The 19208-nt window shown below is 47.5% G+C and overlaps 1 protein-coding gene across 1 annotated transcript in view; it reads left to right on the top strand.

Annotated features, from left to right (window-relative positions):
- The first annotated feature begins 4520 nt into the window (after positions 1-4520).
- Snta1 (syntrophin alpha 1) overlaps positions 4521-19208 on the top strand; it is a 29436-nt gene continuing 14748 nt past the window's right edge. Inside the window, exons 1-2 of the mRNA XM_046433966.2 lie at positions 4521-4945; positions 8459-8644. Coding sequence (XP_046289922.1) covers positions 4636-4945; positions 8459-8644 — 496 coding nt within the window. The 5' untranslated portion in view covers positions 4521-4635. The remainder of the gene's footprint in view (positions 4946-8458; positions 8645-19208) is intronic.

Genomic DNA, 19208 nt, shown 5'->3' with positions numbered 1-19208 from the left:
TGGGAAAGGAGCCTCGCTTCCTTCCGTCTCCTGCCTGCTGTCTCCGTTTGTCCCTTCTCTACCATCAAAGGGAAGCTTCCAGAAGCCAAGTAGGATGGGATTCTCTCGCTGATCCTAGGTTCTTGCCCCCAACTTCACAGGCTGTTGTACAATCTTTAAGCAAAATCATGCTTTTGAAGTATCAGTGCTCATATGTAATCGAATTCCCTCCTTTTCCCACTTCCCTCCCATCCTTCCTATCTTTCCTCCCTTCCTTTTCTCTTTCTTTCCTCCCGCAGTCCTCCCCATTTCTTTCTTCCATATATCATATATATGCCAGAACATGATCCTTTTTTAAAAATCTGCACCAGGGATTGAACCCAGAGGCATTAGACCAAAAAAGCTGCATCCCCAGCCCTTTTAAAATTTGAGAACAGGGTCTCACTAAATTGCTCAGGCTGGCCTTGAACTTGAGATCCTCCTGCCTCAGCCTCCAGCCTCTGAGTATCTGGGATTACATATACATGTGCCACCATGCCTGGCTTGATTTTTTTTTTAAATTAACCTATGTTTCCCCCTGTTTTGACACTTAGTACTTAGTTGTCTACATTAAAGCTATTTAGTTGATGCTTGTCTCCCAAAATAATTAGAATATGTACATATATGTGTGTGTGTACGTATTGTGTGTGTGTGTATGTGTGTGTGTATATATATATATATATATATATATATATATATATAGTTAGTGATTGACCCAGGGGTGCTTTACTACTATACCCACAGCATTTTTAAAATTTTTTTAAAATTTTGGGATGGGGTCTTACTAAATTAGGACCTCACTAAGTTGTTGAGGTTGACCTTGAATTTGCAATCCTCCTGCCTCAGCCTCAGAGTCACTGGGATTACAGGTGTGCACCACAGTGCTGGGCCAAACATATCCTTTTCATCACTGTGAGAACATTCTTCCCACTGGATTGTATGCTCTGTGAGGTGAGACCCTGTGTGTCTTCTTTATGACTAATCTCTACACCTAGCACTATGACACAGAGTGGCTATTCAATAAATATTTTTTGTTTTTTGGAAGTACTTGGGATTGAACCAAGAGCCACATCCTTAGCCCTTTTAAATTTGAGACAGGTTCTTGCTAAGTTGCTGAGGCTAGCCGTGAACTTGTGCCCCCCCTGCCTCAGCCTCCTGAGTTGCTGGGGTTAGAGGTGTGCACCTCTGTGCTGCTCCGTAAATACTTGTTGAATGAATGAATTGTAAAACCATCCCCTCCTACTATGTGTGCTTCAGAAAAAAGCAGGAGGTATATGAACTTGGAAGCCAGATAGACTCAGGTAAGAATAGAGGTCTATTCTCCCCGCAACCCCCAACCCCCATTGTATAGGGATTAAACCCAAGGTCTCATTCATATTAGGCAAGCATTCATTCTTTTTTTTTTTTGGGGGGGGGGAAGTACCGGGATTGAACTCAGGGGCACTCGACAACTGAGCCATATACCCTGCCCTATTTTGTATTTTATTTAGAGAGTTGCTTAGAGCCATGCTGTTTCTGAGTGAGGCTGGCTTTGAACCTGTGATCCTCCTGTCTCAGCTTCCTGAACCGCTGGGATTACAGGTGTGTGCCACCATGCCCAGCTTATTTTTACTTTTTTTTTTTGTGTGTGTGTATGTGTGTGGTACAAAGAATTGAACCCAGGGGCACTCTACCACTGAGTTACATTCCCAACATTTCTATTTTTTATTTTGAGATAAGATCTTGCTAAATTGCTGAGGTTGGCTCCAAACTTGGGATCCTCTTGCCTCAGCTTCCCAAATCACTGTGATTACAGGTGTGTACCATTGCACTGGGCTTCATCTTTACTTTGAAACAGGGTCTCACTAAGTTTCCCAGGCTGGCTTTGAATTTGGGATCTTCTTGCCTCAGCATCCCAAGTAGCTGGGATTACAAGTATGCACCATGCGGGCAGTTTAGGTGGGGGTTAAATGACAATGTATATAAATCAGCCCACTCATGTGCTGTTATATAACAAATACTGAATAAATGACATAAATGCATGGCCTCAGGGGATTTCCAGTGGTAAAGAGCTATTGTTGGACACTTTGGTTTGTGTCTGGTGATTTGTGGATAAGTTTATTGTGGACAACTGTATATGTGCCTGTTTTCTTATGTTTTCTCTTTATTTCCTTGATAGTATTTTACATGGAGGGTTCTACCCAAGGGTGCAGAGAATCTATATAATAGTATGGCCTTACCTATTTATTGTCCAACATGTTCCAGCTGGGAGTGAAAGATGGAGACAAGGGACAGAGATGGAGAAGGCCAGTTGTAGTGTGTGATGTGGTGAGATTTTTTTCTGATAAAAATCAGGCCTTATTTCATATTCAGCAGCTGTCTTAACACTCAGTAGAGCAGTTCCATGCCCAGCCATTGGCATGGCTCAGTTTGAATCCCAGATCTGTCCTGCTCATAAATGTGTGACCTAGGCCAATAAGACCGTTTTTTTTTTGTTGTTGTTGTTAATTTTTTTCTTCTTCTTGGTTGTTGATAGACTTTTATTTTATTTATTTATATGCGAGGCTGAGAACTGAACCCAGTGCCTTACACATGCCAGGCAAGTGTGCTATGGCTAAGCCACAGCCTCAGCCTGGCCAATTAGACCTTGCAATCCAAGTTTTTTCTTCTAGCCACCCTCTCCATCCTAGGGATTGGATGTAGGTAGTTCCACCACTGAGCTACTCCCTAGCCCTTTTAATTAATACTGGGGATTGAACCCAGGAGTGCTCTACTACTGAACTACACCGCCTGTCCTTTTTTTATTTTGAGGAACGGTCTCACTGAGTTGCTTAGCGCCTGGCTTTTGCTGAGGCTGGCTTTGAATTCGTGATCCTCCTGCTTCAGCCTCCAGAGCTGCTGGGATTACAGGAGTGTGCACTGTGTCCAGCCTTTTTTATTTTTTGAGACAGGGTCTCCCTAAACTACTGAGGCTGGAATTTGTAATCCTGCCTCATTCTCTCGAGCTGCTGGGATTGCAGGCAGGGGCAACGGAGACCGGCAAATGGCTGTATAATGTGGGTTTCCAGTAGAGATTTCATGAAGTGACTATAAAGATAATACATGAAAAAAACTCAGTGCTGCAGTTGGCCATAGTAAGTATATAATGAAAGTGATTGTATCAGTGGTATAGACATTCACAGTTTAGGAAGCATTTTCATTTCGATTCAATCCCTACACAAGTCCTGCAGGATAGGGATAATTATTATTCCCATTCCATAGATGAGATCAAGACTCAGAGAAGTGAAGTTCAGGGACTAAGGTCAACTTGGAGTTGACAGAGTTTCTGGGCAAGCATTCAACATTAGGTCTCCAGACGTCTAAATCTAAGAGCATCCAACCCTGCAAACCTCTCACAAATCGGAAGTTCTGGATTCTCTTGCTAGACCTCCCGATATGGGCTTTTGAGCTTTTCTTTACTCAACTGTGAACACAGCAGGGTGTTAATTTCTTTATTTTTTATATTTTTAAATATTTATTTTTTAGGTGTAGATGGACATAACACAATGCCTTCATTTTTATGAGGTGCTGAGGATCAAACCCGGGTCCCGCCCGTGCTAGGTGAGCCCTCTACCACTGAGCCACAGTCCTAGCCCGGGGTGTTAATTTCTTAAACTCCCCTCCAGTTTTGTTATTTTCGGGGGGTACTGGATATTGTACCCATAGGTGCTTTATCACTGAGGGCTACATCTCCTGTGCTTTTTAAAAATTTTTTTTTTCCTTTTGAGACAGGGTCTTGCTAAATTACTGAGGGTCTCTCTAAACTGCTGACGTTAGCCTCGAACTTGCAATCCTCCTGCCTTAGCCTCCAGAGTCTCCGGGATTACAGGCATGCGCACCACTCCTGGCTCCTCTCCAGTCTGTAAGAGTTCAATCCCTCTTCAAACTCTAAATGGAGTCTGCGACTATCTCCTTCCAAATGGGCAGGGCCTGCTACCTTTCGAAGCTGCACCTCACACTAAGTCAGGCAAATAGACCGAAGCCCAGACACCAGAATGGGAAACCAACTTCTGAAAACTCCCCGACTAGCAAACCTGACGGCGAAGTCCCTGGAGTTCAGCGCTCCGCCACACGTGGCTCTGCCCAGACGCCCAACCCCTCGCACCAGGACCCAGAGTTTGTCTTTTTTTCATTGTGTTTCCAAGACCGTGAACAACGGTTTGGGTCCTTCGACAGCGTTTCCCAGGACAGAGCCTCCATCCCGGGATCCCTGGGTCCCGCCCCTGACATGAAGCCCTGCCCCCCGAGGACCCCACCCAGCACCCACCCCTCATCGGCCTCCTTCTCTTACTTTGTGGCCCCGCCCCGACGCCTCTAGTCCCACCCTCCAAGCGGTCCTGCCCCAAGTCCTTAGGAAGCCGGGCCTCCTCTCAGCCTTTTGCTCCGGCAGGGGGCCCCGCCCCGCCCTGCCCCGCCCCCGGGTATTAGCCACACCCCGAGCCAGTGACGCCCCCCGAAGCTCCGCCTCCAGCAGCCCGGGGTAGGGTGGCGGCTGGCCCAGCCGGGCCCCCGCTGCCCTCTGCCCTGGGCCCTCGGTTGGAGGCGGCCGGGCGCGGCGGGACCGGGCGAGCGCGGAGGCCGGGGGGCTCGGAGGCGAAGATGGCGTCAGGCAGGCGTGCCCCGCGCACCGGGCTGCTGGAGCTGCGCGCCGGGGCGGGCTCGGGGGCCGGCGGCGAGCAGTGGCAGCGGGTGCTGCTCAGTCTGACCGAGGACGCCCTGACCGTGAGCCTCGCCGACGGCGAGCCCGGCCCCGAGCCCGGCGTTCCACGGGAGCCGGAGCCCGCGCAGCTCAACGGCGCCACCGAGCCGGGCGCAGCGCCCCCGCAGCTGCCCGAAGCGCTGCTGCTCCAGCGGCGCCGCGTGACGGTGCGCAAGGCCGACGCCGGCGGGCTGGGCATCAGCATCAAAGGTGGGCGCGGGGCACTGAGGGCACCGGGTCGCGGTGTCTGTGGGGCCGCCGAGGGCGCAGGGGTCGCGGGGGCTGGCAGTGCACGGAGAACGTGGAGTTGGAGGCCTTCTGTCTGGGGCTAAGGGGAGTCGAAGGAGATAGAGGGAACCCAGGGCACTCAGAGCATCAAGGTCGGAGGGGGTCTCAGGGTGCCACGCCAGGCACAGTTGTGGAGGAGATCGCGGGTGCGCCAAGGACACATGGGTAGGAGCCATAGGAGTCAGAAAGGAGCAAACTAGGGTGGGCATCAAGGACAAGAGGGGCCCCAGAAAAGCAGACAGGGGAGAAAGAGGGTTGAGGCCTGGGGGCAAGTCCCAGAGGGAGAACCAAGGTGGGGCAAGTCCCAGAGGGAGAACCAAGGTGGGGCAAGGCGAGGAGTCTGGGAAACTCGAGTAGAAGATGTAGATGCAGGCACAGGTGATGCTGGTGGGGCCAGAGAGGACCTAGATATCTGAGGCCCCAGGAAGGTTCTGTACCTGAGCAGGGAGCTGTGACAACTGGATTTGAGACTCCTGACCTGGCCATCTCTGCTTTACCCAGGATGGAGAGGGTGGACCCAGAGTTGCCATTCCTCCTGGAGAGCTCTCAGCCCCTAAGGCTGACAGCCTTCTTTAGGGTCAACCAGAATGAGTTGGAGTCCAGGGTTGCAGAGTGAACTTGGACAAGTAACTTCCCATCTCTGAAACTTAGTTCCCTCAATTGTATAATGAAGGTGATGATAGAGTTGTGATGTTCCTATGAGAATGGGGCCAGCACATTTGAAGTGCTTGGTTTATTATTGCTGTTAGACAAGAGGAACATGGAGGCCAGGAGGGACTTCCAAAAGCAGCTAACCACGGTGCTTAAAATCCCTTCATATCCCCAGTAGCTGGGTTCACCATTCTTGTCCATCTGCCAGTCAGAATCTCAGCTCCGGTCTCAGCAGGCTGCCTTGGGAAAGGGTGTCAGTCCTTTTGTCACCTTGATTGTGCACTGTCCCCTCCCAGGCTGCCTGCCTTGGTGCTGGCTGTGTTCACTGGTGCTGCCAAACCCTTTGGCCTGGGTGAGGGGGCGGGAATGATAGTGAATGCTACTACTATGTCCTGAGTGCTATGAAAGTACACTTGGCTCATTATCTACTTCACCTTGGCAACAAGTGATGAACGGTAGTGGACATAATCCCCATGTTGCAGGAGAAGCAACTGAGACTCAGAAAAGGAAAATGATTTTCAGAGGATCCCACTGTCCGTGATTGGCAGAGCTGGGATTTGAACCTTAATTATCAGACTATGATTCCCCTAGAAAGCATATAGGAGTTGGTTCTTCCCAATGGAAGGACACATCCCCAGGCAGCTAACCCACAGGGTCTAATGGGGGAAGTGGGGGAAATCAGAGAGTGGACACCCATCTAACCCCCAAACTTTAGCATAGGATAGGGCAACAAACCCATCCCAAAGTTGTACACTCAGAGTGTCAGAGCTGGAAAGAAACTTTTAAGTTCCATTTTGCAGATGGGCAAACTTGACTCTCAGGAGAGCAGGATCTTTCCATGGGCACACAAAGTTACTCCCCAGCTCTGCATTTACAGATGGATGTGAGGATATTTTTAGGAGGCTTTCAAGGGAAATACCAGCTCGATCCAATTCCTTGTGGATGGAGACGGGGCTCTTGTCACCGTGGTGATCTATACTCTGGGGTCCAGCTGAATCCAAGGCAGCCATGAATATCATAACTTCAAACTAAACTGAAGTCCCTAGTTTTATCTCCTTTTGTATCTCCCTTCACCCCTGGCTTCCTTCCTTTTCTTATGTCGTGCGTGCTAGGCAAGTGTTCTACCACTGAGCTACATCCCTGCCCACATTCTTAGTTTTAGGTAGGGGAGGGCAGATATAAATAGAAATCCCTTCTGCTCATAGACCTCAAGCTTTTTTTTTTTTTTGTCAATCATGATCTGGCCTTGAGCTAACTATTGGGCCTGTGTGGGGATCAGGTGAGGTGTTCCACTTCTAGCTCTGCCACCAACTTATGTGACCTTGGAACAATGACCTTCTGCTCTTAGTGATTAGTTCCTGATCTTTAGTACTCCTAGGATAGGCCAGGAGTATGAAATTTCAGGGCCTGACTTGCAGTCTACCATAGGGTTAAGAGTGTGGTTCTGGAGCCAGGAGACTTGGTGGCTTTGCCACTTATTAGCTAGGTGACCTTGGTCAAGGGGTTTGTTTCCACACTGCCTGTTGATGGGGTGTTGTGAAGATGTGGAGGGACAATAGTACATTATAGACTTGATATGTGTAACTAGGCTGAACTCATGTTATCTGATATCTGTTATTACTTTTTTTTTTGTGGGGGGGAGGTAGTCCTGGGGATCGAACCCAGGACCTCAAGCATGCTAGGTAAGTGCTCTACCACTGAGCTACATACTAGCCCTTTTTGTATTCTCCAATTTGAGATGAGTTTCACTGTTGCCCAGGCTGGCTTTGAACTTGTGATCCTTCTGCCTCAGTCTCCCCAGTAGCTAGAATTATAGGCATGCACCATAGGCCTGGCTGTTCTTACTATTTATTATTTAAAAAGCCATTTAGGAGTTTAGCAATAGGAGCTGGGGTTGTAGCTCAGTAGTAGACTACTTGCCTAGCATGTGTGAGGCACTGAGTTCAATTCTCAGCATCACATATAAATAAATAAAAAATAAAAAGGTCCATCAACAACTTAGAAAATATTTAAAAAAAAAGAGTTTAAGTAGGGCTGGATTTGTGACTCAGTGGTAGTATACTTGCCTGGCATGTGTGAAGCCCTGGTTTTGATCCTCAGCACCACATATAAATAAATAGAAAATCCATTGACAATTAAAAAATAAAAGAGTTTAGCAATAAAGCAATTCAGTAAAATGTATTAGAGTTGTTTGCATCAGAGGTGAAATTCAGATTGGCTCTGAAATCCCTAGTATCTTAGGCCTTGGTTTCTGGTCTGAAGCTTGGATTGCAAAACTTTATGGTTGCTGAGGAGGTATTTGGGGCCATAGCAATCACTGACTTCTATCTTAATTCCAGATCAGAGGGTTTCAGCGAGTTTTCACATTGTAGGAAAATTGATTAAAATCCAAAATATTTAACTCAAGAAAGAACTATTGAAGTTACTCCAACAGTGGTGAACATGCAAACATTTAACCAAAAGATCCAGCACTGGCTGGGCACTGAGGGAGCCCTTCAGAAGTAATCTTACCTTCCCAGTGACTAGGAGGCTCAGGCAGGAGGATCGCCATGTTTAAAGCCAACCTCAGCAACTTAGCAAGTCCCTAGGTGATATCCTGTCTCTAATATATAAAAAAGGGCTAGGGGTGTGGCTCAGCGGTTAAGCACCCTTGGGTTAAATCCCCTGTACCAAAAAATACATAAATAAATAAATAATAAAAGAAGAAGAAGTAATTTTACCTTGGTGTGACTCCTAATTATTGGAGTGTCTGCCTCACTGTCTTCCTCCTCTGTGCCTGTGCAGGAGGCCGGGAGAACAAGATGCCCATTCTCATTTCCAAGATCTTTAAGGGACTGGCCGCAGACCAGACGGAGGCCCTCTTTGTGGGGGATGCTATCCTGTCGGTGAATGGTGAAGACTTGTCCTCTGCCACCCATGATGAGGCGGTGCAGGCCCTCAAGAAGACCGGCAAGGAGGTGGTGCTGGAGGGTGAGTGCTGGGGTCTAGAGCCCGGAGGGCTGGGCAGGGGTGTTGAATTCCTTCCTCTCTCCCCCAGGCCTGAAGCGGCCTCAGCCTGGCCTAGAGGGATGGGAGGTAGCAGAAAACAGAGACTGAACCTGGAACCTGCCTGGAGCCAGCGTGGGCTGGTGGAGCACAGAGCTGATCAGACCTGGTTTGCAGTTCCTTTGGCCCACTTGCTAGCATTGTGACCTTGGATGAATCACTTCTTTTCCTTGAACCTTAGTTTCCTCATCTGTAAAATGGGGTTATAGCTCTTGCCTTCCTGGGTTGTTGTACAGGACAAAAGGTACAAGGTGGGATGCACAACCCAGTGAGGGAGAGGAGTGAGGACTGGAGAAGGGACAGTTGAGATGCCTTCCCAGAGGGCCTGGGGAGCTTTGAACTCTTGGTTCTTCTGGCACACAGGGGCCCTAAAATCCTGAGATCCATTTTCCTTTCGGGGAGAACTTGGCCATTAGGTAACAAGACCTCAAATCCCTCCTCCAAGGATAGAGATGAGTTTGGTGGCAGGAACTGTGGCGGGGTAGCATTCTCCACTGTCCCTGTGTGGTCTTGGATGAGACTCTTGCCTTCTCTGGGCCTCAGTTTCCCCATTGGTGTGGCGGGCCTCCTGCTTGGCTGCCCCGTGTCTGTCTTTGCCATCTCTGTCAGGAGCTTTCTGCTTTGCTCAGCCCTTTCCTCTGACTCTACTCTGCCAGCTCCGGAAGACCATGGGGGGCTGAGGAATGTGTCTTGGCTCGTTGCCCAGAATAGGCACAGGGAGGTGGCAGGGGCTGATGGAGAGGCCAGGGCCAGCAGAGCTGCTCGGCTGAGTCCCAGGTCCAGACCCCACTAGATTGCCTTGGTTTCCCCTCCAAGAGGCCATCGAAGCAAACAGGCTGTGGGCCTCTGGTGATCTTGGCACACTCATGACCTTAATTCCCACTTGATTTTGTTTTATTTTTATATTTTGGGAATATCTATAAGTGCTGCTGTTGCATTTTCTTTTCATACTTAAAAAGGGCTGACTTGAGAGCCTTGGACCCTAAAATCTTCAGTGTTATCAATCACATTATGTATCTGAACCCAGGGCCTCGTGGGTGCTGGGGTGTGCTGCTCCCGAGCCACACACCCAGCCTCTACCTCTCACCTTTTAATAGCTAAGTCAAATATAGGGTCATACATAAGTGATATGAATGTAAGAGGCTTTCCCCCAGATGCCTTATTACTTTGATATTTATAGCCAGCAGTGCAGTTTAAAACAATTGACATTCATTGAAATGTCAAATTTTAGTTGACTTGAAAGCTTTTTTTAGTTTCTGCTATTTGAAAATTTAGTCTACAGATGGTAAAATTTCTACTGTAGCTATGTTTCTTTTCTTTCTTTTTTTATTATTATTTTTTTTACTGAGGTATTGGGGATTGAACTCAGGGACTAGCACATGCTAGGTAAGCCCTCTACCACTGAGCTACAGCCAAAACCCTTTTTATTTTTATGTTGAGACAGGATCTCACAAAGTTGCCCAGGTTGGTCTTGAATTTTTGATCCTCCTGCTTCAGCTTCCCTAGTAGCTGGGACGCTGGTGTGTCTCCATGCCTGGCCTGTAGCCACATGTCGATTCCACACTGAGATCCCTTCACCCTTCTTATCTTTAGGTTGAGAACATCAATGTCAGGGTACTTAGCATGTACATCATTTAGAGAAGGAAGTATCTCTGAATGTTTGACACTTGAAGCATCTCTTGATTTTAGGAGCTGATATCCAGACTGTCCTTGTAACCCAAGTACTCCATTTCTTCCCACTAAGTCAAGAAACATTCATCGATAGGTACTTCCTGCCTGGTATATAGAGCATTGGGGTCAGAAGTACAGCCAGACCCAGGCTTTTGGGGAAAACAAAACATAAACACTGTTTCCTCCCTGCAAACTGAAAATCAATTCTTAGTATTAAAATACTGTCTGCACTGTGATGAATCAGAAGGGACATCCAACAGTTTTCATTTAGAGTGTTAGCTCCCCTGGTAGCTTACTGAGAGTCCCATATTTGGGAGGATTGGGAGGTCTTGTCTGGGCTCAGCAGAAACGATCTGGAGTTGATTAGCAATGTCTACCCCAGATGCAGTACGGAAGAGAAGTACCAGTGTACCATTCCAGCTCTCAGTCTCTAACTTATATGTTCTGAGATTTTTTCAAAGGGTAAGATCATTTCTTGGTAGATTCTTCTGTAGACCTAGAGAAGAGGAAAGAGATTATGTTCTTTTTTTTTTTTTTAAAGTTGTTGATAGACCTTTATTTTATTTATGTATTTATATGTGGTACTGAGAATCGAACCCAGTGCCTTACACATGCCAGGCAAGTGCGCTACCTCTGAGCCCCAGCCCTAGCCCTGTGATTATGGTCTTATTGTTGTTTTTTCCCAGCTTTTTCTTAGTTGAATTCTTTTTTTTTTTTTGGGGGGGGTTTACTAGGGATTGAACTCAGGCACTTGACCACTGAGCCACATCCCCACCCTATTTTGTATTTTATTTAGAGACAGGGTCTCACCGAGTTGCTTAGCACGTTGCTTTTGCTGAGTCTGGCTTTGAACCCGTGATTCTCCTGCCTCAGCCTCCCTAGCCACTAGGAATTACAGGCATGTGCCACTGCCTGGCTGAATTCTCTTTTGACCTGGTTTCCTGGCCCAGCAGATTGAAGTAATTCCACCTAAGGCAGTACTAAGAGCTGGTGGGTGGGGTGTGTGGGTGAGGAACTGGGCCCAAGAATCTCTGAATTGGGCTGGGCATGGTGGTGCACACCTGTAATCCCAGCAGGTCCAGAGGCTGAGTCCAGAGAATTGCAAGTTCAAAGCCAGCCTTAGCCACTTAGTGAGGTCCTGAGCAACTTGGCCAGACCCTGTCTCAAAATAAAATATAAAAAAGGGCTGTGGATGTGGCTCAGTGGTTAAACACTCCTGGGTTCAATCTCTGGTACAAAAATAAATAAATAAATAAATGAAATAAAATGAAGAATCTCTGATTTTCCAGTGTGGGAAACCTGGAGCACAAGGACAGGAAGGTGTTGGCTTGTGCCTGGTCCTCGAGACTTCGGGGAGTTTGTGGAGAAGGTCGGGGTTCGGCAGTTGCCTTATCTGGAACAGGGTTCCTGGGAGCCCCTCTGGGCCGAGGTCCCCTCTGGAGCACATCACATCCACATTGTTCAGAATTTCTTCACTCCTGACCTGTTTCTGAGGCCACTTCCAAGGAACCATGGAAGAATGGCCTGTCCTTTGGATGTGAACTTGGCAAGGCAGCTTGGGCAAATTTCTTGGGGCCTGGGGCTTGGTAGGTACAGAATTCCTGGAGAATGTCCTGGAAGAACAGGTCTGGCTAGCAAACTCCAGGTGCCAGCCAGAGCCCTCATTCCTTAAGTTGGGGGTTCAGCCGTGCTTCAGCAGCCCAGCTGCTGGGACCTTTCCTCTGCTAGGTCAGAGATTTGCACAAATGTTCAGAGCCTGTTCTCAGCCGCAGGGATGTGTTTGTGACAGAGTCTGGGTGCAAGCTGGCAGCCAGCACGCCTCTGCCTGCTGCTTAGAGAGGCCCATTGTGTGTGCAGAGCGCCTGCCAGGCTCAGCCGGGCCCTTGGAGACCAGGCCTGGGGGAAGAGGGAGGGATCTCTATGAGGAAAATGTGCTTCCTTTTCCCTCCTCCAGTGTGGCTGGACACACTGACAGTAACCACAGTGAGCCTGTCGTGCATTAAAAGATAATACTAAAAGCTAATTTAGTGCTTTGTACAAAGTAGAAGTATATCCTACACAGAAATTGGGCTTTTAAAAGACCTGAGCATGTAGTAGCCTTTGAATACATGTGCATGATAAAAGTCTGTAGAATGGGGTGTGCTGGTGCACACCTGTAATCCCAGTGACTTGGGAGGCTGAGGCAGGAGGATCACAAGTTCAAAGCCAGCCTCAGCAACTTAGCGAGGCCCTAAGCAATTCAGTGAGACCCTGTCTCTAAATAAAATATTAAAAAGGGCTGGGGATGTGGCTCAGTGGTTAAACACCCCTGGGTTCAATGCCTGGTACAATAAACAAACAAACAAACAAATAAATAAATAAAACAGTCTGTAGAGTAATAGGAATTGCTTTCATCCCCATTTCACAGATAAGATTGCAGGAGCAATGTGGGAAACCTGCAGCACAGGGACAGGAGGATGTTGGCTTGTGCCTGGTCCTCAAGACTTCAGGGATCTGGGGAGAAGGTCAGGGTTCAGCAGTTGCCCTAATCTGGAACAGGGTTCCTGGGAGCCTCTCTGGAGGGGACCTAGGTTCTTTCTTTCGTACTAAGGATTGAATGCAGGGGTGCTCTAACTCTGAGCCACATCCTCAGTCCTATTTTTTATTTTATTTAGAGGCAGGTCTGAGTTGCTTAGCACCTTGCTAAGTTGCCGAGGCTGGCTTTGAACTTTAGATCCTCCTGTCTCAGCTTTCCGAGCTGTGGGGATTACAGGCATGTGCCACCATGTTTGCTGAAAACCACTTATTCTGAACAAAGCTTGAAAACTTCATCTGTGCCAGATGTGGGGACACATGGCTTTAATCCCAGTACTCTGGAGGCTGAGCAGGAGGACTGCAAGTTCCAGGCCAGCCAGGACAACCTAGTAGACCCTGTCTCAAAATAAAACATTAAAATGGCTGGGGATGTAGGTCAGTGGTAGAGCACTTCGTGTTCAATCTCTAGTTTCCCTGCCCCCACCCCCCACACAAAAGAGTAAGTACGCTAAGAGTAAGGTGCTAAGCAATTCAGTGAGACCCTGTCTCTAAATAAAATACAAAATAGGGCTGGGGATGTGGCTCAATGGTCGAGTGACTCCGAGTTCATTCCCCAGTATACCCCCCCCCAAAAAAAAAAAAAAAGAAGAAGAAGAAGAAGAGGCTCAAAGCTCACACGGGGCTTGACTGACTCCCGAGCTTTTCTCTGTTATGAGTCTTTAGACTCTGAGGCCAGTGCCCTGCCTGTCCTTTCTCCGGGAGATGGACATTGCCAGGTGTCCTGCCCATGGTTTGGCTCCATGCCTTACTGCTGTCAAAAGTGAGATGCAGCTAATTTGGGGTCACCCTGTTTAGCTGAGCCAAGTATGCTGGGCCCCTGAGGCGCCTGAGGGACTCCTGTCCTGGTAGGCATGAATGGAGCCCCCACCCAGGTCTCTGGTGGCTGCAAAGACCTGTTGTTCTGACCATTGTTCTCAAGGAAACATTTATTTGGCTGCACACACACATAACTTTGGACCATGTGATTTGCCACAGTCAAAACTTGGCCTAATCCATCCTTGGCCTGATCCCCAGACCTCAATTAAAATGCCGGTGGGCCTCTGGAGGTAGGCTCTGACCCGTGAGCTGTGTGACCCTGGCTGTTATAGTGGTGGAGAAAATCACAATGATAATAATCAGGAGAAGAGTGTCTACTATTTATTGAGCACCTACAATGTGCTGGACATTGTGCTAAGTGTCTTTCATGTAATATTTCGTTGAATCCTCAATGCCACCCCCACATTATTTATCCTATTAAACAGATGAGAACTCAGGTGGTGACTTGGCCCAGGTTACACAGTGGCAGAGAGAATTTCAACTGAATCTCTCAGAAGCCAAACTCCGTGGTCTTAACTATTTATACTGTGCTGAAAGTCATGTCACCCCTCTGAGGCTGGGTTTATCCATCCATTAAACAAGGATATCAATTCATTTCATTGAATTGGTAAAATCAGGTGAAGATGTGTTTGAGAAAGATGAACTTGGTATTTGGTATGTAGTAAGCACTCAATTAGTGCTCCTTTCTCCCTTTGCTAATATACTAGAACTCTGAATCTTGGCTTCCTGAGTTGATATGGGTCCTTTTTTTTTAATATTTATTTTTTAGGTGTAGATGGACACAACACAATGCCTTTATTTTTATGTGGTGCTGAGGATCGAACCCAGGGCCTCGCACATGCTAGGCGAGTGCTCTACTGCTAAGCCACAACCCCAGCCCCGATATGGGTCCTTTTCAAATTTTCTTTTGTACCAGGGATTGAACCCAGGGATGCTGAACTACTGAGCCACATCCCCATCCCTTTTTATTTTGAGACAGGGTCTCACTAAGTGCTTGGGCCTTGCTAAATTGCTGAGGCTGTCCTTGAACTTGCAATCTTCCTGCGTCAGCCTCCTGGTTTCACTGGGATTATAGACATGTGCCACGGAAAGTCATGTCACTCCTCTGTATGTATGTTTTTATTAATTAATAAGTCAAGGATATGTAACTCTTTCTTATTCCTTTTAATGGTTGCATAATATTCTGTTACTGGGATTCATTAATTCATCTAGCAAGTATTTACTGAACCCTTTTCTGGGCCAGGACTTGTTGTAGGTATCAGGGATGTGTGGTTTCTGACAGTCAGGAAGCTTATCTTTTTTTTTCTTTTCTTTTTTTGGTAACAGCAATTGAACCCAGGGCTACCCCTGAGCTCCATTCCCAGTCCTTTTTATTTTATTTTTTTATTTTGAGACAAGATCTTGCTAAGTTGCTTAGGGGCTAACTAAATTGCTAAGGCTGGCGTTGAACTTATGATCCTCTTGCCTTAGCCCCCTGAGTTTCTGGGATTACAGGCGTCTGCCCTCCTGCCTTGGTGTTAGCTGTAGAATCTTGATAGGTGGTATCCTCTGCCTCCCTGCCCATACTAAAGGGTGTGTTAAGGTGAGATTTTATTTTTCAAGGTGTGGCAGTCTGGGCTTTGCTGGTCAGCCCTGATGCCAGGTCCGCCAGTGTCCAGGAACTATTTTTAGTCCAGCCTTGCTAGGCCAGTAAATCCTTAAAGATCATTCCTCTGAGCCTGTTGGAATCTCAAGTTTTCTCCGCCATCCTGGGCAGGTGGTGGATAGCTGATCATGAATCCTCACAGTGCCTTGCTTAGAGAGCTGATGTATCAGAACCTCTTATACAGGAAAGGAACTGAGGCTCAGAGAGCAAATCACAGGACTTGTATTCCTATCCTCTGTTTGTGCCATCACATCCTGTGACTGTCTCTTCATATTGTCATGCTAAACATGGCAGTAGAAGTAATAACCACACTACTGCCAACTGAAGAACCATCCTGTGCCAGGCGGGAAAAGTGCTTTATAGGTATTGGGTCTTTCAATACCTCATGAGGTACATATAATTTTACTCCCATTTTAAAATTGAGGAAATGTGGGTTCATGGAGGTTAAGTCACCTGTCCAAGATCATAGATCAAGGATGGGAAACCAAAGCTGCCTTCCTCCAGAGCCACATTCTTTTTCATGTTCCTGCCCCAGGCTGAGAAGCCCTAGGACTTTTAATGTCCATTCATTTAGCAAATTTCTTCCCTTCCCTGTACTTGCCATTGAACCCAGGGCCTTGCCCATGCTAGGCAAGCCCTCTACTACTGAGCTACGTCCACCCCCATCTCCATTATCTAAGAAATGTCTTCTCCATTGATTACCTGGTGTACATATAGAAGCTTGGCCAGCAAGAGATCAGGTTCCTGTGCTCATGGGTTCGAGGAGAGAGGCCCTGGACTAGTAAACAAATGGATTGATCATGGACTTTCAAGCAGAAGTAAATAAGTGACCACCCACTGAACAGACCAGGAACAGCTTGAGCTTGGCAGAGAGGTTTTTCTGCAGCCAAGACTTGAAGTCAGGGCATTCAGTCACCAACATTCATTGAGCCCTGGGATAAGTTCTGGGGATGCTATGTTGAGCCAAAGCAGATGTGTCTGCTTCTCTCAGCATCACATGTGACCCCATACCCCTCAATTATACTGGGCCGGGTGAATGGTCCTGCCCTGTTTCTGTTCTTTGCGTTTCTAGTGGAATCTCTTTCCTGGTTCTTGGGGCCAGAGCTGGGTCCTGGCTTTTCTCCTTGGGGAAGCTGGATGTCCCTGGGTATTGGGGCCTCTGTTTGTGTCTGCCCCAGGTTCTCTTAAGGAGGAAGGAAGGAAGTGCCCATGTGAGCTTTACCAGGCTCGTGGGCCAAGGGCTTGGCTGGGGAGCGTGGACACTGGGTGGGCCTGCTCTTGGGCCCTTAGCTCCTGAGGCTGAAGCCTGTGGGCAGCCCCGCCCTGCCCGGTCAAATGACTCAGTGGGGAGGAGGCTTCAGAGCGGGGCTATTTATGGCCACATGCTGGGGGCCCCCAGGATCCCACCCCCACTCTGGGTGAGGCCACTTGGTTTGTGAAATCCAAGCCCCATTTCTGGCACCAGCAGTCTGGTGTGCTGTCCATTTATAGCATGTTCCTGCAGGAAAGGAGAGGAGGGCCCAGTCTGGTATGACCGGGTGAGCAGGGACTCAGCGGTTTCTCTGGCTTCAAAATTGACAAATGTTCATTTGCTGAGCACGTAGCGTATGAGATCCCTGCTGAATTCTAGAGAGATAGAAATGAATCACAGAGGTCCCTGCCCTCACAGTGCTCCTGCCTGGTGGGGGACACGAACCCCACATAATCAATCAGAGGGGATGTGGTCTTGGGAACTGCAGAGGGGTGGGATGGATCCAGACCGAGCACCTGGGAGGGCTTCCTAGGTGAGCTGGGCTTGGGCATCTGAGCTGTGACATCTTCCTTCTGTTCAGTGAACCTATCCCAGTGGGGACTGCATTTTCAAAGGTGCGGGAGTTTGGAAACGGATAGCTTCTGAGAGCTGAGAGTAGATGGTCTGATTGGATTAGAGAGTGGGATTAGGGATGTGGGAGATGGTAAAACCCGGAGGTAGGCAGGGCAAGTCCTGGAGGGCATTGAAGTTGGGTAAAGGTGCAGGGGAGAAGCGTGGACTTTTATTGGAGTTATATTATATATAATTAGTTGTATATGGACATAATACCTTTATTTTATTTGTTTATTTTTTTATGTGGTGCTGAGGATGGAACCCAGGCCCCATACATGCTAGGCAAGTGCACTGCCACTGAGCTCCAGCCCCAGCTCCGCCCCAGGAGTGTGGACTTTTTGCAAGGAGGTACAACAGTTGCACCACTGGGGACTGTAGTATTCAGGATGGTTAGTTTTTTGTTTGTTTTTTTGGTGGCACTGGGAATGGAACCCAGATCTTCTTCTCATAGACTGAGCTCCAGCCCCAACCCAGGACACTTTTTTTTTTTTTGGTACTGGGGATTGGACCTAGGGGCACTTTACCACTGAGTTAAGTCCCCAGCAGCCCCCTGCCTTTCTTTGGACACAGGGTCTCACAAAGTTACTTAAGAGTCTTGCTAAGTTGCTTGAAGCAACTTACTTGTAATCCTCCTGCCTCAGCCTCCTGAGTCCCTGGGATTACAGGCATGTGCCACTGTGCCTGGCCTAGGATGCTTTTGAGTGCAAATAATAGGAGCCCAATTCAAGGATTTTCCCTCCCTCTTTTTAAAATTTTTAATTGAGTGTGTACCTATATATGGGGTACAGTGTGATAGTTCAATAATAGTCAAATCGAGATAATTAGCATATCCATGACCTCAAACATATTTCTTTGTGTCGGGAATGTTCAAAGTCCTCTCTTCTGTCTACGTTGAAATATATAATAAATTATTGATGACTATAGTCACACTCTTATGCTATAGGACATTTGAATTTATTCCTATCCAACTATGATTTTTGTACCGGTTAATCAACTTCTCTCTATCCCCCTCCAATAAATGTAAGCACTGAATAAAATATGTCATCTTCTAGAACATCTTGAAGCAGCATGGATCAGGGTAGATTAATTTGGGGTCTTAGGGTCTTTGAAGACCAAGGTCTGTCCATCTTTCTGCTTCATCATCCTCCAGGTGTGCACCCCAACCTTTAGGTGAAAATGTTGTTTACCATTTCTCTCAGACCAAGTTCTCTCCCAAGCAACTTGGCAAGGCTAGAAGAGAGAAAAGGAAGGGAGTGTTTTCCCTCACATCTCATCGGCCAGAATTATATCATCTGCCCCTTTCCAAACCAGTCACAAGCAAAAAGTTTAGAATAAGCCCGATTAACTTTGACCAATCAAGACTCTCTCTATAGGTTGGGAGAAGCTGAGCTCCCAGGGCTCAGGATTTTGTTAGCATGGAGAAGGCAGGGAGATGGCTTTTGGCTATCAGGTGAGCTGTGACGTGTTCCCCCCGCCATGGCCCTTTGAGACATAATCTAATAGTTCCCAGGTAAGTCACTGCTTCAGTGATGAGTCTTTTTTTTTTTCAATACCAGGGATTGAACCCAGGGGTGCTTAACTACTGGGCCATATCTCCAGACCTTTTTATCTCTTATTTTGAGACAGGATCTCCCTAAGTTGCTTACTGTCTCACAAAGTTGCTGAGGTTGGCTTTGAACTTGCAATCCACCTGCCTCAGCATCCTAAATTGCTGGGATTACAGATTTGTGCCACTGTGCCCAGCTGACGTGAGTCATTTTTAGTTCTGGTTCCCAAACTTCAGACTAGGCTTAATTCTTAAAATAAAACATAAACAAACAAACAAACAAACAAACCCTGCCCTTGCTTTCAGCATAACTTCTCATCCTCCTCGCTGGGGTTTGTAAGTCTGAACCTTAGTGGTGTCTCCTATGACAGAA

This window comes from Marmota monax, unplaced genomic scaffold (genome assembly GCF_021218885.2).
Source record: "Marmota monax isolate L192 unplaced genomic scaffold, Marmota_monax_Labrador192_F-V1.1 WCK01_AAM20220418_F8-fsc00014, whole genome shotgun sequence".
Classification (NCBI taxonomy): domain Eukaryota; kingdom Metazoa; phylum Chordata; class Mammalia; order Rodentia; family Sciuridae; genus Marmota; species Marmota monax.
This window is presented reverse-complemented; position numbering and strand designations above follow the sequence as displayed.